The sequence below is a fragment of the Thalassophryne amazonica genome, chromosome 3 (assembly GCF_902500255.1).
Source record: "Thalassophryne amazonica chromosome 3, fThaAma1.1, whole genome shotgun sequence".
NCBI classification, from domain to species: Eukaryota; Metazoa; Chordata; class Actinopteri; order Batrachoidiformes; family Batrachoididae; genus Thalassophryne; species Thalassophryne amazonica.
In genome coordinates this window covers 80,991,201-81,015,767 of record NC_047105.1, presented here as the reverse complement: position 1 = coordinate 81,015,767, position 24,567 = coordinate 80,991,201, and the positions used below count along the sequence as shown (strand labels likewise).

Sequence of the window (24,567 nt, the reverse complement as noted above, 5' to 3'; positions counted from 1 at the left end):
ACTCAGCAGCCAGAGGTGCACAGTTTTTTCTTTTCTTTGGTGAGGGGGAGGGAGGGGCAGGACAACCGCATAAGTGATGGTGATTGGCTAAGGAAGAGTACAATTTCATGCTAAGCCAACTAGAAGCAGAGGTGGACATGAGTTCACGCACAAATGCAAACACACACACTCACTCACACACACAAACAACAGACACAGACGCAGCATTAATGTTTTTAAACTGGAACTACAGACATTACTTTACCCTCATTGAAATATAAGGCAAGAATGTACATGTGAACGAGCATAATTTAATTTTAGATTTATTTGATGGCCAGTTGTGGCCTGTTGAGATGCAATAAATATCAAAAATTTCTAAAATATCTATTGTGTTTTATTATTAGACTATCTAAGCATAGTAATGATAATATGGATATATGAAATTTGAGAGGTGTCTTGTCTCACATTGTCCCACAGCAACATTAATGTAGATTTTAAAATTGTTGATGAGTGTACAATGTTTACTGTTAATAATTTATTCTATTAAGTGTTCATTTCATTCATTAAACATACTTAACATCCAGTTTTATTATAATTAATTGAATATACAATTGGCAGCACGGTGAATTAGTGGTTAGCACTGTTGCTTCACAGCAAGAAGGTCATGGGTTTGATTCCCACCTGTGGCCTGTGTGAAGTTTACATGTTCTCCCTATTTTTGCATGGGTTCCCTCTGGGTGCTCTGGATCCTCCCACATCCAAAAGACATGCAGGTTTGTTGAATTGAAACAATTTAAAAATGATGATGATTAATAATAATAATAATATATATATATATATATATATATATATATATATATATATATACACACACACACACACACAAATGGAGAGTGTAGAAGATGGGTCAAAAATGTCTCTTTTGACATTAAAGGTTTGAGACCCCTCTGTTAGTTCATGGGGTGGTTAAGGTTCTTGCTTTCAGGGCTGTGAAAACTCCGCGGAATTCCGTGGATTTCATCATGGGGAGGGGTGCGGGAGTGTCAGTGTTGTACTCTTTAATTGTGATCGTTACTGAGTTTTTAAAATGCTTATCGCAAAGCATTCTCTTTTTTTACAACATCATGCAAGTTTTATAAGTCCGCAGACACTGATCTGTGTGTTACAGATACAAATCAGTTTCCTCTGATCCGCGGAGTTTCGAGGAAAATAAATGCCACTCACAACATGGCTGTTATGACAGTTGTAAAGCAGGACTGGTTGGTTGCTGCGGTGGCGCTGTGTGGCTCCCATGCGAAGCTAGCTAAACGTAGCATGTGGAGATCGCAAACTTTTAGAACTTTCAAGTTTTTAAAAGAAGAATTTTGCAGCATGTCTGTCACGGAGCGACATCAGACAGAGCGAAGATGGCGAGAAAGACGGTTTGAAAAAGTCTGATAAGGACAAGAATCCGTGGAATGGTTGCTGGCTTCATCAACACACCTGAAAGATAAACGGGAAAAGCGAACTGGTAAGAATTTTTTTCTCTCTCTGGAAAATAAACATTGTGCTGTTCAAACAGAATTTCTGAAAAGATTATGTGCCTTTTTTTCTTTCATTAATCTAGACTTTCTTTGATTGAAAAAAAGACTGTGGCTTTGAATGAATTTAGGCTACATGAATTTACACAACAATGTAAATTAGTTTTTATTAATGTAGACTTTTTTCATGGGAAAAAAAGACATTGTGGCTTTGAGTGGATTTACAGGAATTTACACAAGAATGTGTGGCTTTTTATTATTAGGTATGTTATTGATATTTTACCCTGATTTGTTTTTTTTTTTTTAATATTCTACAATCTTTAGCTGTGGTTTTAGACATGGTTTAACAGTCTTTTCAGTCTTCATGAATTTCATGTAGTTTAACTGTTCTGAGTTAATGCATAATTTGGTTTACAATTAAAAGGAAAATCATTCCAGGTCCTACTTCCACGTCATATACTGTTATTTCAACATGATCATTGACGGTTCAAATGAAAGGTTGAATCGAGGATCATTTAAATATGCACTAATTTTGAGATTTGTTCTTCCAGGAGATGTTGAAAATGTATCAGTAGATGAAAATTTTATTTGGTTTCTGGTACCCCACAAGGCCCGAGACCCCGGCTCCTCGGGGGGGTGGCCTGGCCTGTGAATTTTCCTCGGATTTCACAATTTTCATTTCACGGCCCTGTGCTTTACACTTTGAGGCATCTTGTTTTATGTTTTGGTGCTGTATTAATAATAAGAAATTATAATTATTATTGTTTTGTTTTTTAAGTGAACTTGTCCTTTAAGAGTTCTTTCCCAGGAGGGTGCTGTTATTAGGTACCTGTTACATAAGTCACACAAAGTAGACCTGCATTGAAATAAATGTGGTCAGATCTCAGAAAGAAATAGCTGATATGTATTTATAAGACCCTTATGAATGCAGTAAAGTAAATCTGCAAGCCCAAATTTGTAATTCAGTGGAGAAATCTTCATTTAAAAATGACAAATTTGTAGCTAAAATATGTCCCTCAGCGAAAACTGTTTGTACATCTGGGTCATTGCAGTGACATCCGGCAAAAGACAGAGCGCTCCCGCTTTCAGTCCGATCCCGCATTGAAATTGATTTTATCTGTTAGTAATGTTACTGTTATACACATCCTGGTTTCAGCATCCAAAAGTAAGCAGCAATGAATGTGAGATACAGCTCTGCATGCTCAGATCAGCGGCGACATCGACAGCGGGCGACGTTCTTCCCCGACGCCTTGCTCTCTGCCTCCGCTGTGCTTACTGAGTCTGCGTGCTCAGTAAATGCAGAAGCTGGCCACTCACATCGCCCCCGTGTCTGCTGTGCAGCCGGCACCACGTCTCTGTCTACTGAATGGAGGTGCAGCGAACTTGGCACAAGTCCAGAGACTACGCTCGCTGTTTTGATGTGGTGCGGCCGGTGACACCTGTCGCTGCAAGGACAGACTTCTTGCAGCAAAATCCGCAGCGCCGCACGTCTCGGTAATCGGAGCCGCAGAGCTCCATGGCCACTGAGAGAGGTTTATATCTTTTTAATGACTTGGATTCTTTGCGGGTCCTGCCTCCATACCCAGCGATGGTAACACCGGAGGCGAAAGACAGTAGATTTTCAATGCGACACCACTCAATCAAACGGGCGTATGAAAAAGTCCCCCAAAACAATTTTCAAGCACAAATAAAAGAAATGTGTACTCACCAAACGTGCCGCAAGACAATATGAAGTTTTAAAAAAGTAGATCCTTCTGTATAAGACAAGAAAAAGGTGCAGATGCAAACTGACGTAAATCCACAAATTACAGTTGGCGCGCGCAATGCATGCTGGGATAGGGTCTTTTCCCTGACGTCTCGGCAGCGTCCCGGATGTGATGACAGTTTTGCGGAGGGCTAAATTTTAGCTGTAAATTTGTCATTTTTAAATGAAGATTTCTCCGTTGAATGACAGATCTGGGCTTGCAGATTTACTTTACTAAATTCAGAAGGATCTTATGTGTAAATATGACATTTTTTGGTCCAAAGATCTGACTGCATTTATTTCAATGGAGGTCTACTTTAAAGCACTGAAATGTAACTAAAAAAAACAGCAGCATGTCTTTCCAGAAAGTAGTATATGGTGCCACTGTCTTGGCAGGATCATTTTTGAATGCTTTGAGTAGCACACAAAAGAATCCATTCTTTTCAAGAGTACCAAGCTTGACACCAAAGATTTGGGTTCTGGTGGCTGTTTTGTCCCACCTGTGGGTTTTGCCTTTTATCTTGTAGCTACCGGAAGATTCCAGGAGATCGATGTGAAGGTGGTTTCCAGCCAGAGAGGAAGGAGATTGACCTGAGGAGGATATGCCCCAGCAGTGCCCTGTATCCAGATTCTCTGGTCAGCCCTTCTCTTGTTCAGAGAAACTTATATTGTGGTTTATTGTCAAAGGATGACACAGTATTATCTACCTGCACCACAATACGATGCACAGTGCTTCCTCAACCATCCAGCAGACCATATTTCCAGCTGACATTTTTCATATTTATCAGAATGTAACTCGGCACCGGTTCTCTCTCCTAACAGACTGAGAACGCTTCATCAAACGCTGCTGTCATTGTATTGGTTGTATTGGCGATCCTAATGATGAGTGGCGTGGCAGGTGTTTGGCTGGTTAAGAAATACGTTTGCGGCGGACGGTCAGTTAAACACAAACATACACACCTGATACAGATGGTAAAGAATCAACATTCCAGCCATTTTTGACATGCAGCCATATCTGCCTCAGGTTCCTTGTGCACCGCTACTCTGTTATGAAGGAGAATGTTGAAGCCAATAAAATAGAAGGCATAGATGACGTTGACACCAACTACATGGAGACAGGAAAATCACAATACAACGAAGATTCAGATCAGGTTTGTGATACTCTGAAAAGGGTTATTTTTTTATATTTTTGTGAATATCTGTTCATTATTCTGTTTCATTTTAGGATCTTTTGGAATAAATTGGAGAATTCTCTACGATCCATGCGCAGTGTAATGCAGTCCTCCGTGATGCCTGGCCCCACTTACCATGCTGATTAACATCTGCTTTTGACTTCCTGCTATCCTCTCTTGGTTGCAGGACTTCAGCAGCAACAAGCAAATGTCTGACATTTCTTCTTTGTACCAGTTGGCACTCCAAAAATTGAGAGAAAAAAAAAAGAGAGCTGCAGGTTGGTGAGGAGGTAAAGCTAGTGCAAAATAGGAGAATAGCTCCTTTTGTTGATTCTGTCACAAAGGGTTGTGTAAAGACAACAGAGTCTGAACATGTGCTCTGTGTGTTTTCTGTCATGCTGACATTAGAAGAGACACTTTTTCATATTTGTTGGGATGCACTGCAGAAGCCAAACACAGGGGCATATGAAAACACAGTCGTGCTGTTCATTTTTTTATTACTATTTAACATTCATACTGTCTTAGTAATCACTAAAATTAGCCACACTGACTGAGGTGCTTAAGTTTCAAGTTCTTTATAAATAAGCACTAGTTAGTCATTTGGAATTTATAGAATCAGCTCCCTGATGAGCACCAGTATCTCTTCACGGGGTCACATTGTGCAGAATTATTTATTGACAGTTAAACGTTTGGAATTATAGAGGATGCTCGGTGGTCTGACTACCTTATTGAAGTATGGGGCACCCCCCCCCCCCCCCAAAAAAGATATTAAAAACAGCAGGATTTTTTTTTTTTTTTTGTATGATTGTTTGCCTTTGTGTGTGTGGGGGGGGGGTTCTAAACATTTGTATATCCTCACCAGTAGTTGTGAATAAAGCACTATGCTTCCCAGATTCATGCCTAGATGAACCATGTGGCAGTGACTCATTTACATATGTGGTCCAGCACGTGGCAAGCTAAGCTAGCTTTAAAAAACAAAAAAACTTTACTTCCTTCAGAGTTTCTTAATTGTATTCTGTCAAATGTCTAGAAATTAATGCTAACTTTTGCTTTAAGTTACAATTTAACTAACCCATGTTAGCTAGCTAAATGCTAACATTTGCCTTACTGAACATTAGCCCACTAATGATATGTATATGTATATGTTGCGGACATGAAAGAGCAAAGCTCTTCAGCATCTCACCATGTCATTTAGATCCTTCAGACTTTTTTTTTTTTTTTTTTTTTGAGTAAATGCTTCAGGGGAGCATTATCTCTCCCAGACCCCCCTGCCTTTTTAAGTATTTTTCTTTATTTGCCTCGCACATGCCTGGAAGCTCCTCACCATCTAACCATGCCATTTAGGTCCTTCAGACTTTTTTTTCAGTAAAATGGTTCTTGGGAATATGAGCATGGCTAAAACCTTTCAGCTTGACCCTGCTTTTTTAAAACATTTTTCTTTTTTGCCTTTCAGCTTCTGTGGGGGACGCTCCACCCCCACAGACCCCCCCCCCCCCCCCCCCCAATTACAGCCCTCTTACCCCCTGCCCCTTTAAGCATTTTTAATGTAGATGTAAATTAATATTCAAAGTTTTCAGCTAGTTGACAGTAGGGCTGTACAATATGGCCAACTTAGCGTATCTCAATATTGTCATATCAGTATGATATACGATATGACTATGATTTCACACAGTGCAGCAACAGTGAAAATGAAACATTCTTAAACAAAACAGTAATAATACCACACTCACTTTGCACTCATGTTATAATACTGTGTCCTTCAAAAGTATTGGAACACTTGGTATTTGACACATTTTAATATGTTTATGCCATTTCAAACACAAGAAATGCAACAAATCTAAAGAATAAAAAATTCTAAAATTATCTTCCTGAATCTCAAACTGAAAGCAAATCTCTAAAACTTGATAATACCTGCAAATAAGAATTATTGCCAGTTTTCTTCAGACAAGCCAGGGGATGGAAACATGAATATTTCCAAGTCACCGAATATGTCTTGGACTTTATTTACATCAATTATGAAGCAATACAAAAGTTTCTTTCACCAAAACATCAAATCTAGGTTTGCATGTCAGATGTACTTTGTGGCAACTATCGGGTCTTCTTTTTAAGAAAATCTTCCTCTACACCACTTCTTCAGGAAGCTGGATTTGATATTTTTAATGAATTTATATCAAGTTGTAGAGATTTCAGGGCTGTGAAATGAAAATTGTGAAATCCGAGGAAAATTCGCAGGGGGTCTCGCCAGCCAGCCACCCCACCCCCGAGGAGCCGGGGTCTCCAGCCTTGTGGGGCCCCACAAACCAAATAAAATTTTCATCTACTGATACATTTTCAACATCTCCTGGAAGAACAAATCTCAAAATTAGTGCATATTTAAATGATCCTCGATTCAACCTTTCATTTGAACCATCAATGATCATGTTGAAATAACAGAATATGACGTGGAAGTAGGACCTGGAATGATTTTCCTTTTAATTGTAAACCAAATTATGCATTAACTCAGAACAATTAAACTACATGAAATTCATGAAGACTGAAAAGACTGTTAAACCATGTCTAAAACCACAGCTAGATTGTAGAATATTAAAAAAAAAAAATCAGGGTAAAATATCAATAACATACCCAATAATAAAAAGCCACACATTCTTGTGTAAATTCCTGTAAATCCACTCAAAGCCACAATGTCTTTTTTTCCCATGAAAAAAATCTACATTAATAAAAACTAATTTACATTGTTGTGTAAATTCATGTAGCCTAAATTCATTCAAAGCCACAATGTCTTTTTTTCAATGAAAGTCTAGATTAATGAATGAAAAAAGGAACATAATCTTTTCAGAAATTCTGTTTGAACAGCACAATGTTTATTTTCCAGAGAGAGAAAAAAAAAATTCTTACCAGTTCGCTTTTCCTGTTTATCTTTCAGGTGTGTTGATGAAGCCAGCAACCATTTCACGGATTCTTGTCCTTATCAGACTTTTTCAAACCGTCTTTCTCGCCATCTTCGCTCTGTCTGATGTCGCTCCGTGACACAGACATGCTGCAAAAGTCTTCTTTTAAAAACTTGAAACTTCTAAAAGTTTGCGATGTCCACATGCTACGTTTAGCTAGCTTCCCACGGGAGCCACAGAGCACCACCGCAGCAACCAACCAGTCCTGCTTTACAACTGTCGTAACAGCCACGTTGTGAGTGGCATTTATTTTCCTCGAAACTCCGCGGATCCGAGGAAACTGATTTGTATCTGTAACACACAGATCAGTGTCCGCGGACTTATAAAACTTGCATGATGTTGTAAAAAACGAGAATGCTTTGCGATAAGCATTTTAAAAACTCAGTAACAATCACAATTAAAGAGTACAACACTGACACTCCCGCACTCCTCCCCATGATGAAATCCGCGGAATTCCGCGGATCCGCAGAGTTTTCACAGCCCTGAGATTTGCTTTCAGTTTGAGTTTAAGGAAGATAAGTTTAGATTTATTTATTTATTTGTATATGAAATGGCAAACAAATTAAAATGTGTGAAATGCCAAGTGTTCCAGTACTTTTGAGTACAGCCGAGAAACACTCCGTGGCATGTGTATTTTTAAGTGAAATGCATCATCTTAGTGTCTATCAGAGAGCAAAATTAAGAGGTTATTTAAGTCCGTCCTTCAGACAGCAAAATGAAGAGGTTATTTAATCAACAGCTGGCTGCTCATTTAAAAATCACTGGAGAAATACGCATATATAAGGAAACCCAAAGTAAAGAAGAAATGCCACTTTTAACAACCTGCACCTCATTTCTGGCATAAAATACGGTTGTTTGCTCAGCAGTATAATGTTTGCTCACCAGTATAACTTTGGTGTCATTATTAGTCCATGCCTCAAACAACATGTTCAGTTCAAATCTGAGGCAAACATTTTTCTTCTTCTACTAAGGTGGATTAGAACTTTTTGTGGTGCACAGCACCAACTACTGGACCGGAATAACCTAGTAGTCAGTGTGACTCTCTGATTTCAAAATGCAGCTCGATCCAACAAGATGTGCGGTGCCGTGACATGTCAGTCATCTGTGTCAGTCAGATTTCAGGGGAGTCCAGTGCAACCCTGGCCTCCGCTCTAGCTCCACCCATGCCAGGAAGTGTTCGTTTGACATTTCCTGTTTCACTGTGGACTCAAAATTTGGCACTTCCTGTTTCAGTTTGAAGTTGTCACTGAGTTCCCGCAAGATTCCACAGGATCTTGTCTGTCGATCCAGGAAGTGTTTGACACTTCCTGTTTTACTGTGGACTCAAAATTTGGTACTTCCTGTTTGGGTCTCTCCGTACCATGAGCGAGCTTTGCGCCGCTGTGCAGCGCTTCACTCGTATTAGGCATGGAGCCCCCTCGTTTTGGCATTTTGTTAAACATATTTAAGTTTCCACAATACTGAGACCGCGCCTGTAGACAGGACCCTCCAAGCAGAATTTAGAACTCTGCAAGTTTTAGTTTTCCATAACATTTTCCAACCCCAAATCAGAAAAGACTTGCAAGGATATGCAGAATCCAGGACCCCCCCCCCCCCACATACAAAAAAGCAAACAAACCAAAAAACTGTTGTGATTCTTACATTTGCTTTGACTTCTATTTAATTGCATGCAGTATGAACCCAAGATATGCCATGTTTTGTGTGATCAACTTCATTTCATTTGTTAATATACTGCACGTTTTCAAAAAACAGGTTGGGACAGGGACAATTTGTCCTCAATATAAGGATTAAATCATCACTTTTACAGCCACTTTTCTTGAGACAGGTCCTTGGATGGATATATGAACTTATGTTTTGACTTCATTTATATCAAACACACGCACGCATCGTCAACCGCTTGCTCCAATTTAGGGTCACAGAGGTGTTGGAGCCTATCCCAACAGTCATAGGGTGTGAGGCGGGATACTTACTGGACAGGAGAGAACCCACACAAACTCAGGGAGAACATGCAGACTCCACACAGGAAGGCCATAGGTGGGAATCGATCCCATGACCTTCTTGCTGTGAGGCAACAGTGCTAACCAGTGCTAACCTAAGTCATCATGCCGCCTCATATATTAATCTTTAAGAAATACAAACAGTATGGTACCGTATGGTAAATCTAGGTCAAATGGGCAGTTCTCAAAAACTGAGTGACCATGCTGGAGAGTAGTGGAGAGTAGTGAGGGAAGCCACCAAGGCAGCCATGACAGCTCTGAAAGAATTAGGTTTCTTTGGATGTGGGTAGAGAAATTGGAAATGGTGCAACATTTGTTTTATTCCCAGCTTCATGTTGGGGTAGAGTAGCGAAGGATTATAAAACAAGAAAACTGATCAAATCTAGGCATGGGTTTCCTGTGTGCCTTCTGGCCAAGTGCAACTGAAATCCCCACCCCACCCCCCCACCCCCAATAAAATCCTTCTCTGTACTTCATCATAAAGCTGTATAACTGGTAAACAGACAAAAGTTGCACTATGCAAAGTTTCTCCAACCACAACACACAACTGTTTTGTTGTTTTAATGTGCTGAATGCAGGAATGGATACACACTGTATTAACAAATTAAATGAAATTTACCACACAAACTGTAAAATATATTGGGTTCACATTGTTTGCAATGTAATAGAAGTCCAAGTAAATGTGAGGATCACTGCATTTTGCTGTTTGGAAACCACAAAAAAGGAGAGGAAAATTGATTAATTAATTATAAGAGATGTTTACTCAACAGTGTTACCTAAGAAGATGTCAATATCAATTGGCGTGTCACAGAATGCCTCCAAAAGAAGGGAAGAGCCACGTAGCCACCTGACAACCACAAGAATGCCTAGTTGAGAATTGAGAGGAGTGTGATCACCAGATTCCCTCAAGTGACAAGGGCGAGCTGGTTGTTGGTTTGCCCGTATGTGTCGGTATACACAGTGATAAAGCTGTTGTGGAAGTGGCTCAGGGATTGGAAAGATGGGATTAGATTTTGAGGCTGGTCCAGGTTCTGTTGATGTTTATGTTGTGGGTTTTTTTTCCTCCTTCTTTTATATTTTTTTAAGAAACAACCTCATGGCATCACAAATCTAGTAATGTGCCGCACAAAGACCTACAGAAAAGTGTAAAATCTCTTCCTCTGTTGGAGGTATGGGAGCTTCGAATGTACATTCTAGTATTTTACTGGGCTAGCACTATATTTTAATGTGGCTAAATTATATATTTTCTCTTTAGCCACAATCCTTGAGCCCTGTGATGTATCCTTAAATTATACCAATGGCATAAGCAGCCAAATTCACAAACAAAATGTTTAATCAAAGATACTTGACTGAGTAGTAACCCCAATAAATACACCTGGTATGTAATGCTTCTCAACTATGACAATTCAAAGGGTTCTTATGTACGGCGGCTAAAAGCAGCCAAATTCTTTTAGCCATGTGGCATTTCTCTTTCGCATGTGGCTCCATGGCTAATACGTAGTGCCAGCCCACTTTTAAGAATTCTTTTTAATAATGTCAGTTTTGTTTTACAAATATTTATTTAGCTTTTTCTTTTTTAAAGTGAAACTGTTCAAAAATAAAATTAACATGTACTATAGATTTTGTTTGCACAGTATAACTTGTGTGAGTGTATCTTGGTTGAAGAGTTAAGTGTGTATTCACAGGAGCACTATGTCATTTGTGTGATAATGTGACATTTTAGCATTTGTGATGTCTAACAGATGAGATATCTAACAGAATGTCAGTTAGTCAAGTTGAAACATTTACATTTTTAGAACTGGTAAAACAACCTACATAACTAGCTAGCAAAACTAACAAACTGAGTAACAGTACTAAATGCAAAAAAGGAATGTTTTGTAGTAAAACGGATTGTGACTAGTGCTTATTTAAAAGGCTTGGACCTATGGCAGTGTTTAAAAAAAGAAGTAAACTGACAGATTTAAGAATAACTGCTAATACTTTTTTTTGAGCAGCATAACATTAGGAAAACACAACAAATTACCATTGAGAATATGAAAAGTGCAGGTTCATATGCCCCATAAATTTTACTCGCCTGTATGTGTGGTGGAAAAACTTGAATTATTGCCAAAGCACTTTTATTGCAATTTTTTAAACTTTAATGTAGAAGCAACTCTTCAACAATCAAAATTTAACTTGGCCAATGCATTATGAGAATAAAAGTGATCCTAACTGGTACTCTGTACCTCTGTACTTGAATTGCCTGATATTTTGTACTTAATGTACTGTAACAGCAATACAACAATGTGACTTTTTTCCCTGATTTTCTCACATTGGTTGGCCAATTTGCATGCATTTTTGCAGGGGCAGATCCAGAATTTTGTAAAGGGGGTGGGGTGGATTTGTGAAAGAGTCTGGTGCACCTGAAAAGACATGTTAGCCTGGGGGGGGTGCTCCCCAGAAAATTTTGATGTTTTAAATCCCATTTCCTGTATTTTGGTGCATATTTCACCACGAAACATAACCACAGAGAAAAGAACTTTATAACTCATTTTATTAATTTGAGCTTCCATTGTACAATCTTGAATGAGATGCTATGACATTATGGCGACAGGTAACCGAGAACATTTGACATGTCTGTGGCTAAAAAAGTGAACATCTTTGCTACACCTTACTGAATCATGGCACCTAGCTGAGTCACTTGTTGCTGAATAGAGGGTTAAGAAACTTTTTTTTTTTTTTGGTCCATGACGAAAGGGACCCCCCCATATCTGCCCCTGTATTTTTGTAACCATTTTCACTCACACACACAGAGAAATCTGGGTCCTTTTGTTTTAAATCGTGTATCTTTCCTCTTACTAATGGAACAGTTTTAACTTTTTTTTTAACCATAAGTCATAAAATCAGATAAATATTACCAAGCTACTTCATATTTGCCTTTTAATCAAATACTTGTACCATTGTGCTATATTGGTACATCCCAGAAAAATAGTTTCAGAAAACTTTTAAAATACCCAGAATGATATAATTGTCAGTGTTCTGTGGTCATGCAGAGCATCAACTTTAAAACAAACAAAAAACCGACAACGGTGATTTACATTTTTTCATAGTAGATGTTTGTCAATATTATTATGTGGCTTGTTGAGCTTGGATGTTGGCTGGCTATTTTTTTTCTTTCCTGTATGTAAGAACTGTAACTTTTGTCCCATGTTGTAGGCTTATGGAATGTTTTCTTCAACAGAGGCAATAATATCCCAGCAAATAAGCTATTGTAATAAGAAAAACTAATATAAAGGCATGTTTTCTTGGACTGATGAGGGACTTATGATTCAAATTCATATGCTTGATGCTTCTTTCTTCACACGTCAGAACAAATCCAGCTATTTACTGAATCCAATGACTTACCTTTGCACTGTATTTTCAAATCTGTGAAAACATTGCATTTTTGCCTTTGTAAATCAGATTTCTGTCAAACCTTCAGTCCATTAGGTATGAGCTCCATTCCATTTTATTTTCTTTATTTTTGTGTGCTATCAGATATTAGAGATGAGTGTCTCTGAACTGAGGTATTCTGTGGCACTTATATATTATAACAAAGTTTGCATCTTCTGCATGAAAATGATGAATTGTGAAGGAAATAAAATCTCTTTTGTGTGTGTTGACTTAATTCCTTTTCTCTGCCTACTTGGGTCACGGGGGGAAGCCTATCTTAGCATTCAATGTGCGAGAGACAGGGTACACCCTGAACAGGATGCCAGTCTATCGCAGGGCCACATGCGGTGCATCCATAAGATATTCCCAGAGCTTCACTTTTTCCACATTTTATTTTATGTTACAGCCTTACTCCAAAATGGAAGATTTTTTTCCCCTCAAAATTCTACACATAATGTGAAAGTTTTCTGGAGATTTTTACAAATTTATTAAAAATTTTAAAACCACATGTACTTAAGTATTCACAGCCTTTGCCATGAAGCTCAAAATTGAGCTCAGGTGCCTCCTGTTTCCACTGATCGTCCCTGAGATGTTTCTACAGCTTAATTGGAGTCCACTTGGAGTAAATTCAGCTGACTGGATGTGATTTAGAAAGGCACAGCTATCTACATAGAAGGTACCACAGTTGACAGTGCATTTCAGATACAAACCAAGCATGAAGTCAAAGAAAAGATTCTCATGAGGCACAAATCTGGGGAAGGGTACAGAAACCTTTCTGCTGCTTTGACAGTCCCAATGAGCACAGTGGACTCATCATCTGTAAATGGAAGATGTTTGGATCCACCAGGACTCTTCCTAGAGCTGACAGCCCATCTAAACTGATCAGGGAAGAAGGGCCTTAGTCAGGGAGGTGACCAAGAACTATAAGAAGGGCCTTAGTCAGGGAGGTGACCAAGAACTTGCTGGTCACTCTGTCAGAACTCCTGCATTCCTCTGGGGAGAGAGGAGAACCTTCCACAAGGACAACCATCTCTGCAGAAATCCACCAATCAGGCCTGTAGGGCAGATTGGTCAGACAGAAGCCACTCTTTAGTAAAAAGCACATGGCAGCAAAAGGCACCTGAAGGACTCTCAGACCATGAGAAACAAAATCCTCTGGTCTGATAAGCCAAAGATTGAACTCTTTGGCATGAATGCCACATTTTTGTTCAAGCAGTTGAAAAGTTAATGCCCCCTTCGGATGTAAAACTTCAACTTAGACTAACTTTTAGAGGTTTGTGTATACAAAGTGAAAATTAAATTGTTTCATAGTGTGTCATTAATGCATCAGTCAATGAATTGAAATACTGGGGTGTGATTATTCAATCAACTGCAACAGATTAAATGTATAAGGAGGGGGAAAAAAACAATGAAATGACAGTATGACTTCTGTAAATAATCCAAATGGCCACACGATTATATTCCACAGAGGATTATTATATTGTTAGAGAACTCACAGGAACGCACACACGAACACAGCTTACTTTCTCTATGCTTTTTTTCCACTGCGCATGGACATGCGCACTAGACTACACAAGCGCAGTGGCCGGATTCTCTTAAAGATGTATTACACCATTTACGTGTACTATATAATCACATATGACATCTCCCCTTTTAAGTTTTGATATTCCCCAGTAAAGAAGCAAAGGCACAACGCGGTATTACTGAACATTCTAAAGATATTGCATTCAAGACATGCATTCAACGGATACTGCAATTTTTGGATTATCACAGCCTAGGAACTGATTTAAAACTTTCTTTCCCCTTATCTCCTCCCCACAGTCCATTACCCATCTCTTAAAGTAAACAAGGTAACATCGACATGAAATTCACAATCACAATGAACATTTTCTTCTTTTTTTTTCACAACCAATCTTTTTTTTTTTCCCCCACAATGTTTCTTTTCTCTTTTGTTTTTGTTTCTTCACAGGTTTAGTTTCTCAGCAGGTTTACTGAGTCTGCCAGACCGGGTATGAAAGGGTCTGTCTGGCTTGTCTGGTGGTACGACGCCGGTGGTTGGCAAAGGGGTGCCAGTGGGGGTTGCTAGGTCAGGCGGATGGCTGGCATCACCCGGCTGGCACTCGGCGGGGACGCAGGGGACTGCTGCTGCTGCTGGGGCATGCTGAAGATGACGCCGATTGCGTCTCACGCTCTCTCCTTGCGAAGTTGTGATGATGTAGGAGCGTGGCATGATGCTCTCTCTGGTGACCACAGCAGGTGTTTGCCACGCCTTCTGGTGGTCCAGCTTCACGAAGACAGGATCACCAGATTTCAGTGATGGCAAGGGCCTTGCACCGTATCGCTGGTTGAAGTAGAAGGCTTGTTTTTGCTTCTCACTTGCATCTTTGTTTCTGACTGCCACTAGGTCAGGCCATTGTGGCTGAAGATTCGCCTCCAGTGTTGGCAGGGTTGTTTTGATTTTGCAGCCCATCAGCAGCTCTGCTGGGCTCACACCAGTGGTGGTGCAAGGTGTGGACCGATAGCACATGAGGGCAAGCAGAGGGTCTTTCTCTTTAAGAATCCTCTTTGCGATCTGAACTCCCCGCTCTGCATGTCCATTGCCTTGGGGACTGTGAGGGCTCGATGTGATGTGCATGAAATCAAAGTCTCTGGCAAAGTCTGTAAACTCTTGACATGAGAACTGGGGCCCGTTGTCAGACACCACCTCATCTGGACATCCGAATCTGGCGAAAACTGCCTTCAGCTTTGTGATGACTTGTGAAGCAGTTGTTGTTGGTAAGTGGAGGATTTTCAGGAATCTCGAAAAGTAGTCTGACATGACAAGAGGTAAGTATGTCTTGTGTTCACACAGGTCAATGGCGATTCTCTTCCAGGGGCGGTCGGGTAGTGGAGTTGAGATCAGGGGCTCTTTTCGCTGTGTAGGTTTCAACTCACGGCAGACCTGGCATAACTGGACTTTCCGCTTGATTTCACCTGAGATGCCGGGCCACCATACAGCCGCCTGGGCGTGCTCTCTGCATTTGGTCAGTCCCTGGTGCCCATCATGAATGCGGTCCAATGTGTCTTGTCTCAGGGTGTCTGGAATCACCATTCGGCTTCCCCTGGTGACAATGCCATTGAATTCAGACAGTTCATTCTTTATTGGAAAGTACTCACGTACTGCTGTTGGTACATTCCCAATGTACTCTGGCCACCCTGCTTTGATGTACTGCAACACCAGCTGTAGACTGGGGTCGGCCGCTGTGGCTACTTTGATGGCCTCCAGCCTGTTTGGGGTAGCCGGCATGTTCTCCACGATGGCGGATATGTAACACGCCACCTCGCTGTGAGTGTCGCTCTCCTCTTGCTGGCACTGTAGTGGGCTGCGTGACGGTGTATCGGCCACAGTCAGTGTCTTTCCTGGTGCATACTCTGCAGTTGGTTTGAATCTCATAAGCCTCATGAGTAGCCTTTGGCATCGTATTGGCACATTGTCCAGGTCCTTTTTGTTCATGAGGGGGACGAGGGGCTTATGGTCTGTGATCAGCTTGAAGTCCGTTAGACCGTACAGGTACTTTTTGAATCTCTCACAAGCCCACACACTCGCCAAGCACTCCTTCTCAATCTGTGCATACCTGGTTTCCGCATTAGACAGTCGGCGAGAGCAGTATGCCACTCGTTTCCAGTCGTTGTCATGCAGCTGAAGCAGCACACCGCCAATGCCATAACTGCTGGCATCAGCTGAGACAGCAGTTGGTCTGTTCATGTCATAGAACTTCAGGACTGGAGAGGTAGAGAGGCACTCTTTGATCTTGTGAAATGCCTCCTGCTGGGCATGTTCCCATACCCAAGCTGACTTGGACTTGAGCAGTACGTACAATGGCTGGCCTATTGTAGACAGGTTCGGTATGAATTTCCCCAGATAGTTGAACATTCCCAGCACTCATCTCAGTCCCTGGATGTCGTGTGGTGCTGGTAGCTCTCAGACGGCTTTTACCTTGTCAGGGTCGGGTGTCACCCCCGACTCGTCGATGACCAGGCCCAGGAAATGAAGCGTGTTCTGTCTGAACTTGCACTTTTCTTTGTTGAGCTTCAGACTGGCTGACTCAATCCTCTCGAGCACTTTGCTGAGGCGCTGGTCGTGCTGTTCTGGTGTCCGTCCATAAACATCGCCACACCATCAAGGTCGCTGAGAGTCTCCGCCATCTTGCGTTGGAAGATTTCGGGAGCACTAGTGATGCCAAACGGGAGTCTTTTGAAAGCGTACCTCCCGAAGGGCATTATGAACGTGCACCAGTCTGTTGGCTCGGTCACCGGCTCAATGATGTAATTCTCCTGCATTCGCTTTAGTTCCTCCTTAACTTTCTGCATCAGGGGTAAGGGAACTCGGCGAGCGGTGTGCATGGCCTATGGTTGAGCATTCTCCTTTAACTGGATCTTGACTGGATCTGTTTTGAGAATCCCGTGCTCACCAAATGCCTTGTGAACTTCCTCAATGCGCTTCACCGGTCCCACCATGGTTGCAGTGTCTCTGCTGAGCAGGCTGTTTGCTGTCTGGCCATGGATGACATACACTGGGAAGGAGTAGGGCTTGCCTTTGTATTCAACGTTGGCTGTGAATTTCCCCAGACAGTCCAGCTGACCGCCCGGGCTGTACAGTGTGACGTTGGAGGGCTCCAATTTCTTTTCTGGAACTAATTTGCTGAATGTCTCCACTCCCATGACATTTGTGTCAGTGCCAGTGCCAATCTTAAATTTGACCGGCGTTGCCCCAATTGTGAACTGCACAGTCCATAGTTCATCATTTCTCTTTGTGTTAGTCACTGCCCCCAGGAAGAATTGTGTCTTCTCTGCCCCCTCAGTTACTTCTCTAACTGCTTTGCTGCGACATTTCCTTTCCCAGTGGCCCCTTTTCCCACAGTTGTTGCATGTAGAATTCTTAGCTGGGCACATTTCAGGATCTTTGTCTCATTTTTCCACACCTGCCGCATTTTGGATCTCCTCTCTGTCCATTTTCTTTTTGTTGGGGCTGCCATCTTGACTTTCCTTTGTCTGCAGCTTTCCCGCATATTTCCTGCACAGAGACGCATGCCTCCCCCTGCTGCTGGTGCACCTGCAATGCCACCTCTTCTGACTGGCGGACGGTTTGCACCGTGTCAGCTAGCGTTAGCTTAGACTCCAACTGTAGCCTACGTGACAGTTCTTTATCAAGGATGGCCACGACAATACGGTCACAAATGTGTTCCTCTCTGTGTGCACCGAAATCACAGTGTTCGGACATTTCGTACAGCGCTCTGATAAACATTTCGGCCTTTTCCCCGGGCCGCTGCGATCTTTGGTAGAAGCAAGCGCGCTCGTGAATCACATTTCGCTTGGGGAAGAAGTACTCGTCGTATTTTTCTAATACAGTCTCAAAGTCCTCCTCCCATCTCGTCAAAAGTGAACGACTTGAAAATGTTCTCAGCTTCAGAGCCCATAGCATATATCAGTGAACTGACCTGTACTTCTCCATCTTCCTTAAACAGTTTCATAGTCATACGATAATGCTGAAAACGTTGCCGCCAATCAGCCCACTCATTCGGATGATCGAATCTGAAATTCTCCGGTGGATTAAACTTGGCCATCTTCCAAACAAAGCGAAGTGTCCGTCAAGACTTCTGACACCATGTAAATAATCCAAATGTCCACACGATTATATTCCACAGAGGATTATTATATTGTTAGAGAACTCACAGGAACACACACACGAACACAGCTTACTTTCTCTAAGCTTTTTTTCCACTGCGCATGGACATGCGCACTAGACTACACAAGCGCAGTGGCCAGATTCTCTTAAAGATGTATTACACCATTTGCGTGTACTATATGATCACATTATATGACAACTTCTTTCACAGTAAAAGTAACCGCCGTATTTAAAGTGAATGAGATTTTGCCAGAGTTTTGTCAACATGTTTAAACAATCCTGATAGCAGATTTTACAATAACAGAACCAAGGTTTTTGTTTTGTTTTTTATTTTGATGTAAAACCTATGCTTAAATTCCTGGGCCCATATCCCAAAGAGGTATTTTAAGAGGATAAAATGTCACATTCTGTTTCAGTCTGATCCATTTTGTTTTTGCAGGGTTGCCGACTCTCACGCATCTGTCGTGACACTCACGCTTTCAACATCAATCTCACGCACAAGTAAGAAACGTCACGCCACAATAAAAATATCTCCCGTTTATTTTCTGTTGATGACTAGATTAGACCAGACTAGACCAGAGCGCACTGTTTCTTAATGAAAGGAGAGGATAAGACATCAACTGATACGTCAACTGCCTCATGAAGACTTTAGAGAGAGTTTGAGCAAAGCTTCGGAGCTTATGGTTCTGAGTCAGCCACTGAGGCGGCAATAAGATTTGGATAACAAGGTAAGCCCATCAAAAGCCTAACTTTGGGTTCCTTGCCACTTACAGACGGAGCTTCATCAGTTCGATTGTGTGTTGAGACAGTCGGCTACAGACTTCAACTAGCTGCAAACTAGGTCATTTAAAGGACATATGGTACATTATTTAATGTCCTGGTTAGCAAGTATTTGTGATTGTAAGTCTATTTGTGCACATGCTCTGAAAACGTGTGGTTGCTGATGTATTTTATTGATAATTATACTGATGGAGAAACTGAGGCGTTTTAAACCACTGAATCAAGATGAAGCAAATGTGTTGAAATGGTTCAGTGTTTGAAGCAATTAAAGATGGCGACATCTGCTGGCCAATCGTTAACATAGCACTTGCATGGAACAAATGATTTTAATTCATATAAAATGGAAACATGCAAAAAATAATACAAACATATAACTACATACATAAATACAGGGTAACAGAAGAAAGCAAAAAAAAAAAAAAAGAGGCTTGTTTCCATTGTGGCCCAACAAAATACTCACAGGCAAAAATACATTAATACATACATAAAACCCATAAAAGTTAATAAAATAAAAATATATAGTTTTCTTTATTTTTTAAAAAAATAAATAAATTGACTGTCCTCTTGTTGAACCAATTCTTGGAATAAAAACTGACCCTGTTTTTAAAAAGAGGCTTCGATTCACAAACTCTCCTCCTCCCCCCTCTCCTCCTGTTGTCTCTATCTCTGTCTCCAACCTTCGAAGTCCCAACTTCACCAGACTGAATTCTTCTTCGTCTTGTGTGTTGAGATGAAGCCTTTCGTCTCAACACACAATCGGACTGATGAGGCTCCGTCTGTAAGTGGCAAGGAACCCAAAGTTAGGCTTTTGATGGGCTTACCTTGTTATCCAAATCTTCTTATTGCCGCCTCAGTGGCTGACTTCAGAACCATAAGCTCCGCAGCTTTGCTCGAACTCTCTCTAAAGTCTTCATGAGGCAGTTGACGTATCAGTTGACGTCTTATCCTCTCTTTTCATTAAGAAACAGTGCGCTCTGGTCTGGTCTGGTCTAATCTAGTCATCAACAGAAAATAAACGGGAGATATTTTTATTTTGGCGTGACATTTCTTACTTGTGCGTGAGATTGATGTTGAAAGAGTGAGTGTCACGCCAGATGCGTGAGAGTTGGCAACCCTGCAAAAACAAAATGGATCAGACTGAAACAGAATGTGACATTTTAACCTCTTAAAATGCATCAAGGTTAGCTACTGTATCTTTGAAGTTATCCAAGGTCTGAATGCTCCCTGTGAATTTCAAGACTCTGGCAGTTGGACTGGACTTATGCTGAGCACAGACAGATAGATGGACGGACGGACGAAAAGCCTTTGCAATACCCTATGGCTGTATTTGATGGCCTGGGGCAGGGCTATTCAACTATATTTTTCCGAGGGCCAAATTTGTCAGAATACTATGATCTGTGGGCCGGACATTCTCGTGACCTGTACTATTACTCTCGGATGTACATTTGAGACAAATGCTACTGCATTTCTTTTTCCCTTTTTATTTAACAGAACATCAAAAGTATATACTAATGAAGTCACTGAGTGTGGGAAAGTGCAGCAGGCTGTCATTAAGATCACATGCGAAAATGTCTTTTTTTTTTTTTATAAAAGCAGTCATCTTTTCAACCACATCAGCCACTGGTTTATCCCTCCCCTGAAGACTCAGATTAAGACCATTCAAATGATATATGATATCACTTAAAAAGCACATTTCTGAGACATATTTCTCATCCAGCATTTTTGTCAGAAATGTTTCAGCCTTCTTGTGCTTGCATTCACATAGAAAGGTGATAATTTCCTCCCTCAGTTCACAGACTCTCTGAAGTGCATTGCCCTGGCTTAACCACCAGACGTTGTTGTGTAACAGTAGGTCAGAGTGCTCATCTGACATATCAGCAAGTAGTCTGCGAAACAACCTGTATTGAAGACTGGATGTTGCTCTTTTAAAGTTCACTGCAACAGTCACAGACTCCACGGTACTTTTCAACTCACCACTAAGCTGAGAGCAGAAGACACTCTGGTCAACGAGCCAGTGGAGACACTGCAGTTACAGTCCTTTGACCCTTCCTGCCATTGAGGGAGCTCCATCTGTAACCAGGTTAATACGCTCCAGGTCCAGTCCATTGTCTTTAAAAGCAATAATCTTTTGAAAAACTATTTCCCCTGTTGTTTGTCGCTCCAGTGGAATTAGGCCCAACAGATCCTCCTTGAAACAATCACCGTTGAAAAATCGCACATACAAAGTTGTGCTACTGTATATCGGAGCTGTCAGCTGACTCATCCACAGCCAGCGACATGAATTCAACTTTCTTTTCTTCAACTGAGTTAGAAGAGTCTCGAAACGTCTGTGGCTAAAACATCCACTCGTCTTGCAGCTGTTGTATCTGACAGAGGGATTGACTTGATTGAAGACATTACCTGCTGTTTTAGCTTGTGCGCTACCAGCTCGTCGACGGCAGCTAATATACATTCTTTCACTGTTTCGGAGTCAGTGAACGGCATTTTCTTTTTAGCAAGAACCCGCAACACGCAGGGATGCTGTCGTTGTCTTCTGCTGCAGAGTGCAGCTACGGGAGAAGATTGCAGTGCTTCGCTTGTAGTTCGTATCAAGTCCTTTTATTTTTATTTGACGAGCATCCGGTGAATATTCATTGTCAAAACGGGAGTGAGTCGTAATGAAGTGCCTCCGCACGTTATATTCCTTATTCACCGAGCAACAGTCATAATACAGCAGGCACATGGGATTGCCTTCGGCATTTTCTACGTGCACATATTTACCAGACCAGTCATTATTAAATCTTCTATTTTCGTTGTCAACTTTACATCTCTTCTCCTTTGAACGCCCCCGGTTGTCGTCGTCGTCGTCGTCTTCTTCGTTCGAGTTTACTGGCGGTTTGCAAACCAATACGGTACATTACCGCCACCAACTGTTCGCGTGCCCGCAATGCCTTAACGTGAGGTGGGGCTGTTTGGAAACGGTGCTGGCGTGCCGTAAAGGATTGAGCATTTTGTTCAGTATCACAACAGGCTTCAGGCTTTTCAAGCTATAAACCACAGCCATAAACTTGGCAAAAATAAATAATTTTAAGGCAGTTAAATCTGACGAGCTAAGTTTCAAGCTATGGCTAAAATGTTTGCTAAATCTCTGTGGATGAAAATGAAGGGAACTGACCCAGCAGTGTTTAATAAAGGAAAAGACAGTGAGGTCCAAGCTAGAATAGGGACAGAGACAGAGACCAAGGCAGAGACAAAGACTGAGACAGAGACAGAGATGGATACCTGCCTCCTGAGAGGACAAGCAGGAGGAAAATGAATAGAAAGATATTCAGGAGTCAGCAGAGGAGAGTGAAGCTCAAAAGGAGCAAAAAGAGCAGATGGATGTGCCAACAGAGGATCAGGATGACATGGAGAAGCTTAAAATGGAGATAAAAAAAACTATAAGAAGCAGAATCGGGAGCTGCAGCAGGATTTGAAATGCTGTCAGGGAGAACTGCACCAGAAGGAGCTCAGGTTCAGACATGAGAGAGCTGAAATGAAAAAAAAAGCTGAAGTCTGCAAACCAGCAACTTCAAGACTTTATGTCAGACCTTGTAAAAGCTCAGGATGATAACCTGCAGCTGAAGGCACAGCATGAAAACATCCAGAAACGTCTGGAGGACTCGCTGAAGGACATGGAGGTGAAGCAGCTGAGGAAAGAGGAGGCTCTCAAAGCCAACTTGGAAGCAGCAGAGAGCAGAGCGCTGGAAGCACAGTGGCGTCATGATATTCTCAGAGAGCTGCTGACCAGCCGGGAGGAGAGGACCGTGGACAAACTGATGTCTGAGCTGGAATTAGCAGACGAGAGGACAATGGACGCAGAGCGGCTGGCAAAGAGGGCAAAAACTGCGGCTGACAAAAAGCACAAACAACTAATCTTGAGGTTGACTGTAACCAAACTGGAAGGTGAGTTGGAGCAGCTGAGGAAGTCAAATATCACTCAGCTTCCAACCTCTAGCTCCCTCTGCTGGTATGGAGCCCGACACCAACAAACTCATCGTGTCTCTGAACGACTTCGCTGTTCGACTCATTGAGGAAATAAAAATCAAGGAGGAATCGAACAAGAACCTCAAGGAAGACCTCCAAAAACTGAAAAAGAATTTTACTGTTTTTAGCCACCAGTACAAATTCCTCCATGAAAAATACATGAGAGAGAAGAAAAAGTGGCACATCAAAGAAAATGGAGCTGAGAGCAGCCAGCAGGCACTGAAGATGGACCATCAGTGCAGGGAAAGTCACCATCAGGAATGTGACCAAAAAGAGCAGCTGGTCAACAAACACCGGAAGCAACTGGCTAAAGTCAGAGAGGAGAGAGACATGATGGTCCAGAGGCGTCAGGAGGAGCTGAGAGTGTTACAGGAGAACCTGGACTGGAGACGGCTGAACTCAAAAAGAGCTCAGTGAGCAGAAGGAGGCCCATGACCTTTCACCCACCAGCACTGTGAAAAACCTGCTGGATGATCTGTGATGTCTTCTCTGTTATGTGTCACATTTGTGTTTGAAATGACATAAACTGCACAAATGATTAACCAATCACAAATGGTTTTCTATGAAGCACTTTTTTTTTTTTGCTTGCTGCTGATCTGCTCTCTTCTGGAAACACCTGTTCAATAAATGACCTTTTTCAGAATAAATCCACATTACACTGAATTTAGAGTTATTCACTTCCTCGACTTTTTTCTCTAGAAATGTCACCAATATTTTGTATTGCAAGTTTGCCAACAATTATGCCACAAAAAAACTTGTAGTTGACAAAATAACAAAGGCAACAGGAGTAACAGAATTTACAGGAGAAATTAGGAGAAAAAGATAAACCTTTATTTAAGATAAAACATTTTATTTTGATGCCACAAATTGTCAGATGTGATGAACTGCCTTTTTTTAAGATTTGGGCAGATTGCTGATTTATGCCCCCTTCAGATTTGCCAGATTTTTTTCTTCATTTATTTATTTATGTGTTTGTTTGGCAGTAAAGTGGATTAGTGGTTAGCACTATTGCCTCACAGCAAGAAGGTCTTGGGTTCGATTCCCACCTGTGTCCTTCCTGTGTGGAGTTTGCATGTTCTCCCTGTGTTTGCGTGGGTTCCCTTTGGGTGCTCCGGCTTCACCTGCTGGAGTCAGTGGCTGCAAAGAAAACCTGCACCCTCTTGGCCCTTTCTGGAATACTTGGGACAACACTGGCCTAAACCAGTTTATAAGAAAAGAAAAAGAAAACTGACACACTGGAAAGAATCAACCAAACACCAGAGCAAACTGGAATACTATTTGGTTCTAAACTGAAAAGACACTGTGACAGATCCACCACGAAAGCAAAAAGTTAGATATGATGAGGC

The 24,567-nt window shown here is 41.4% G+C and overlaps 1 protein-coding gene across 3 annotated transcripts in view; it reads left to right on the top strand.

Annotated features, from left to right (window-relative positions):
• LOC117507149 (sortilin-like) overlaps nt 1-4,835 on the top strand; it is a 115,183-nt gene extending 110,348 nt beyond the window's left edge. For all 3 annotated transcript variants that reach the window (XM_034166947.1, XM_034166946.1, XM_034166945.1), the window contains 4 exons: nt 3,771-3,879; nt 4,066-4,178; nt 4,268-4,394; nt 4,469-4,835. In XM_034166947.1, the coding sequence (XP_034022838.1) occupies nt 3,771-3,879; nt 4,066-4,178; nt 4,268-4,394; nt 4,469-4,483 (364 nt within the window). In that variant the 3' untranslated portion in view covers nt 4,484-4,835. The remainder of the gene's footprint in view (nt 1-3,770; nt 3,880-4,065; nt 4,179-4,267; nt 4,395-4,468) is intronic.
• Nucleotides 4,836-24,567: the final 19,732 nt, after the last annotated feature.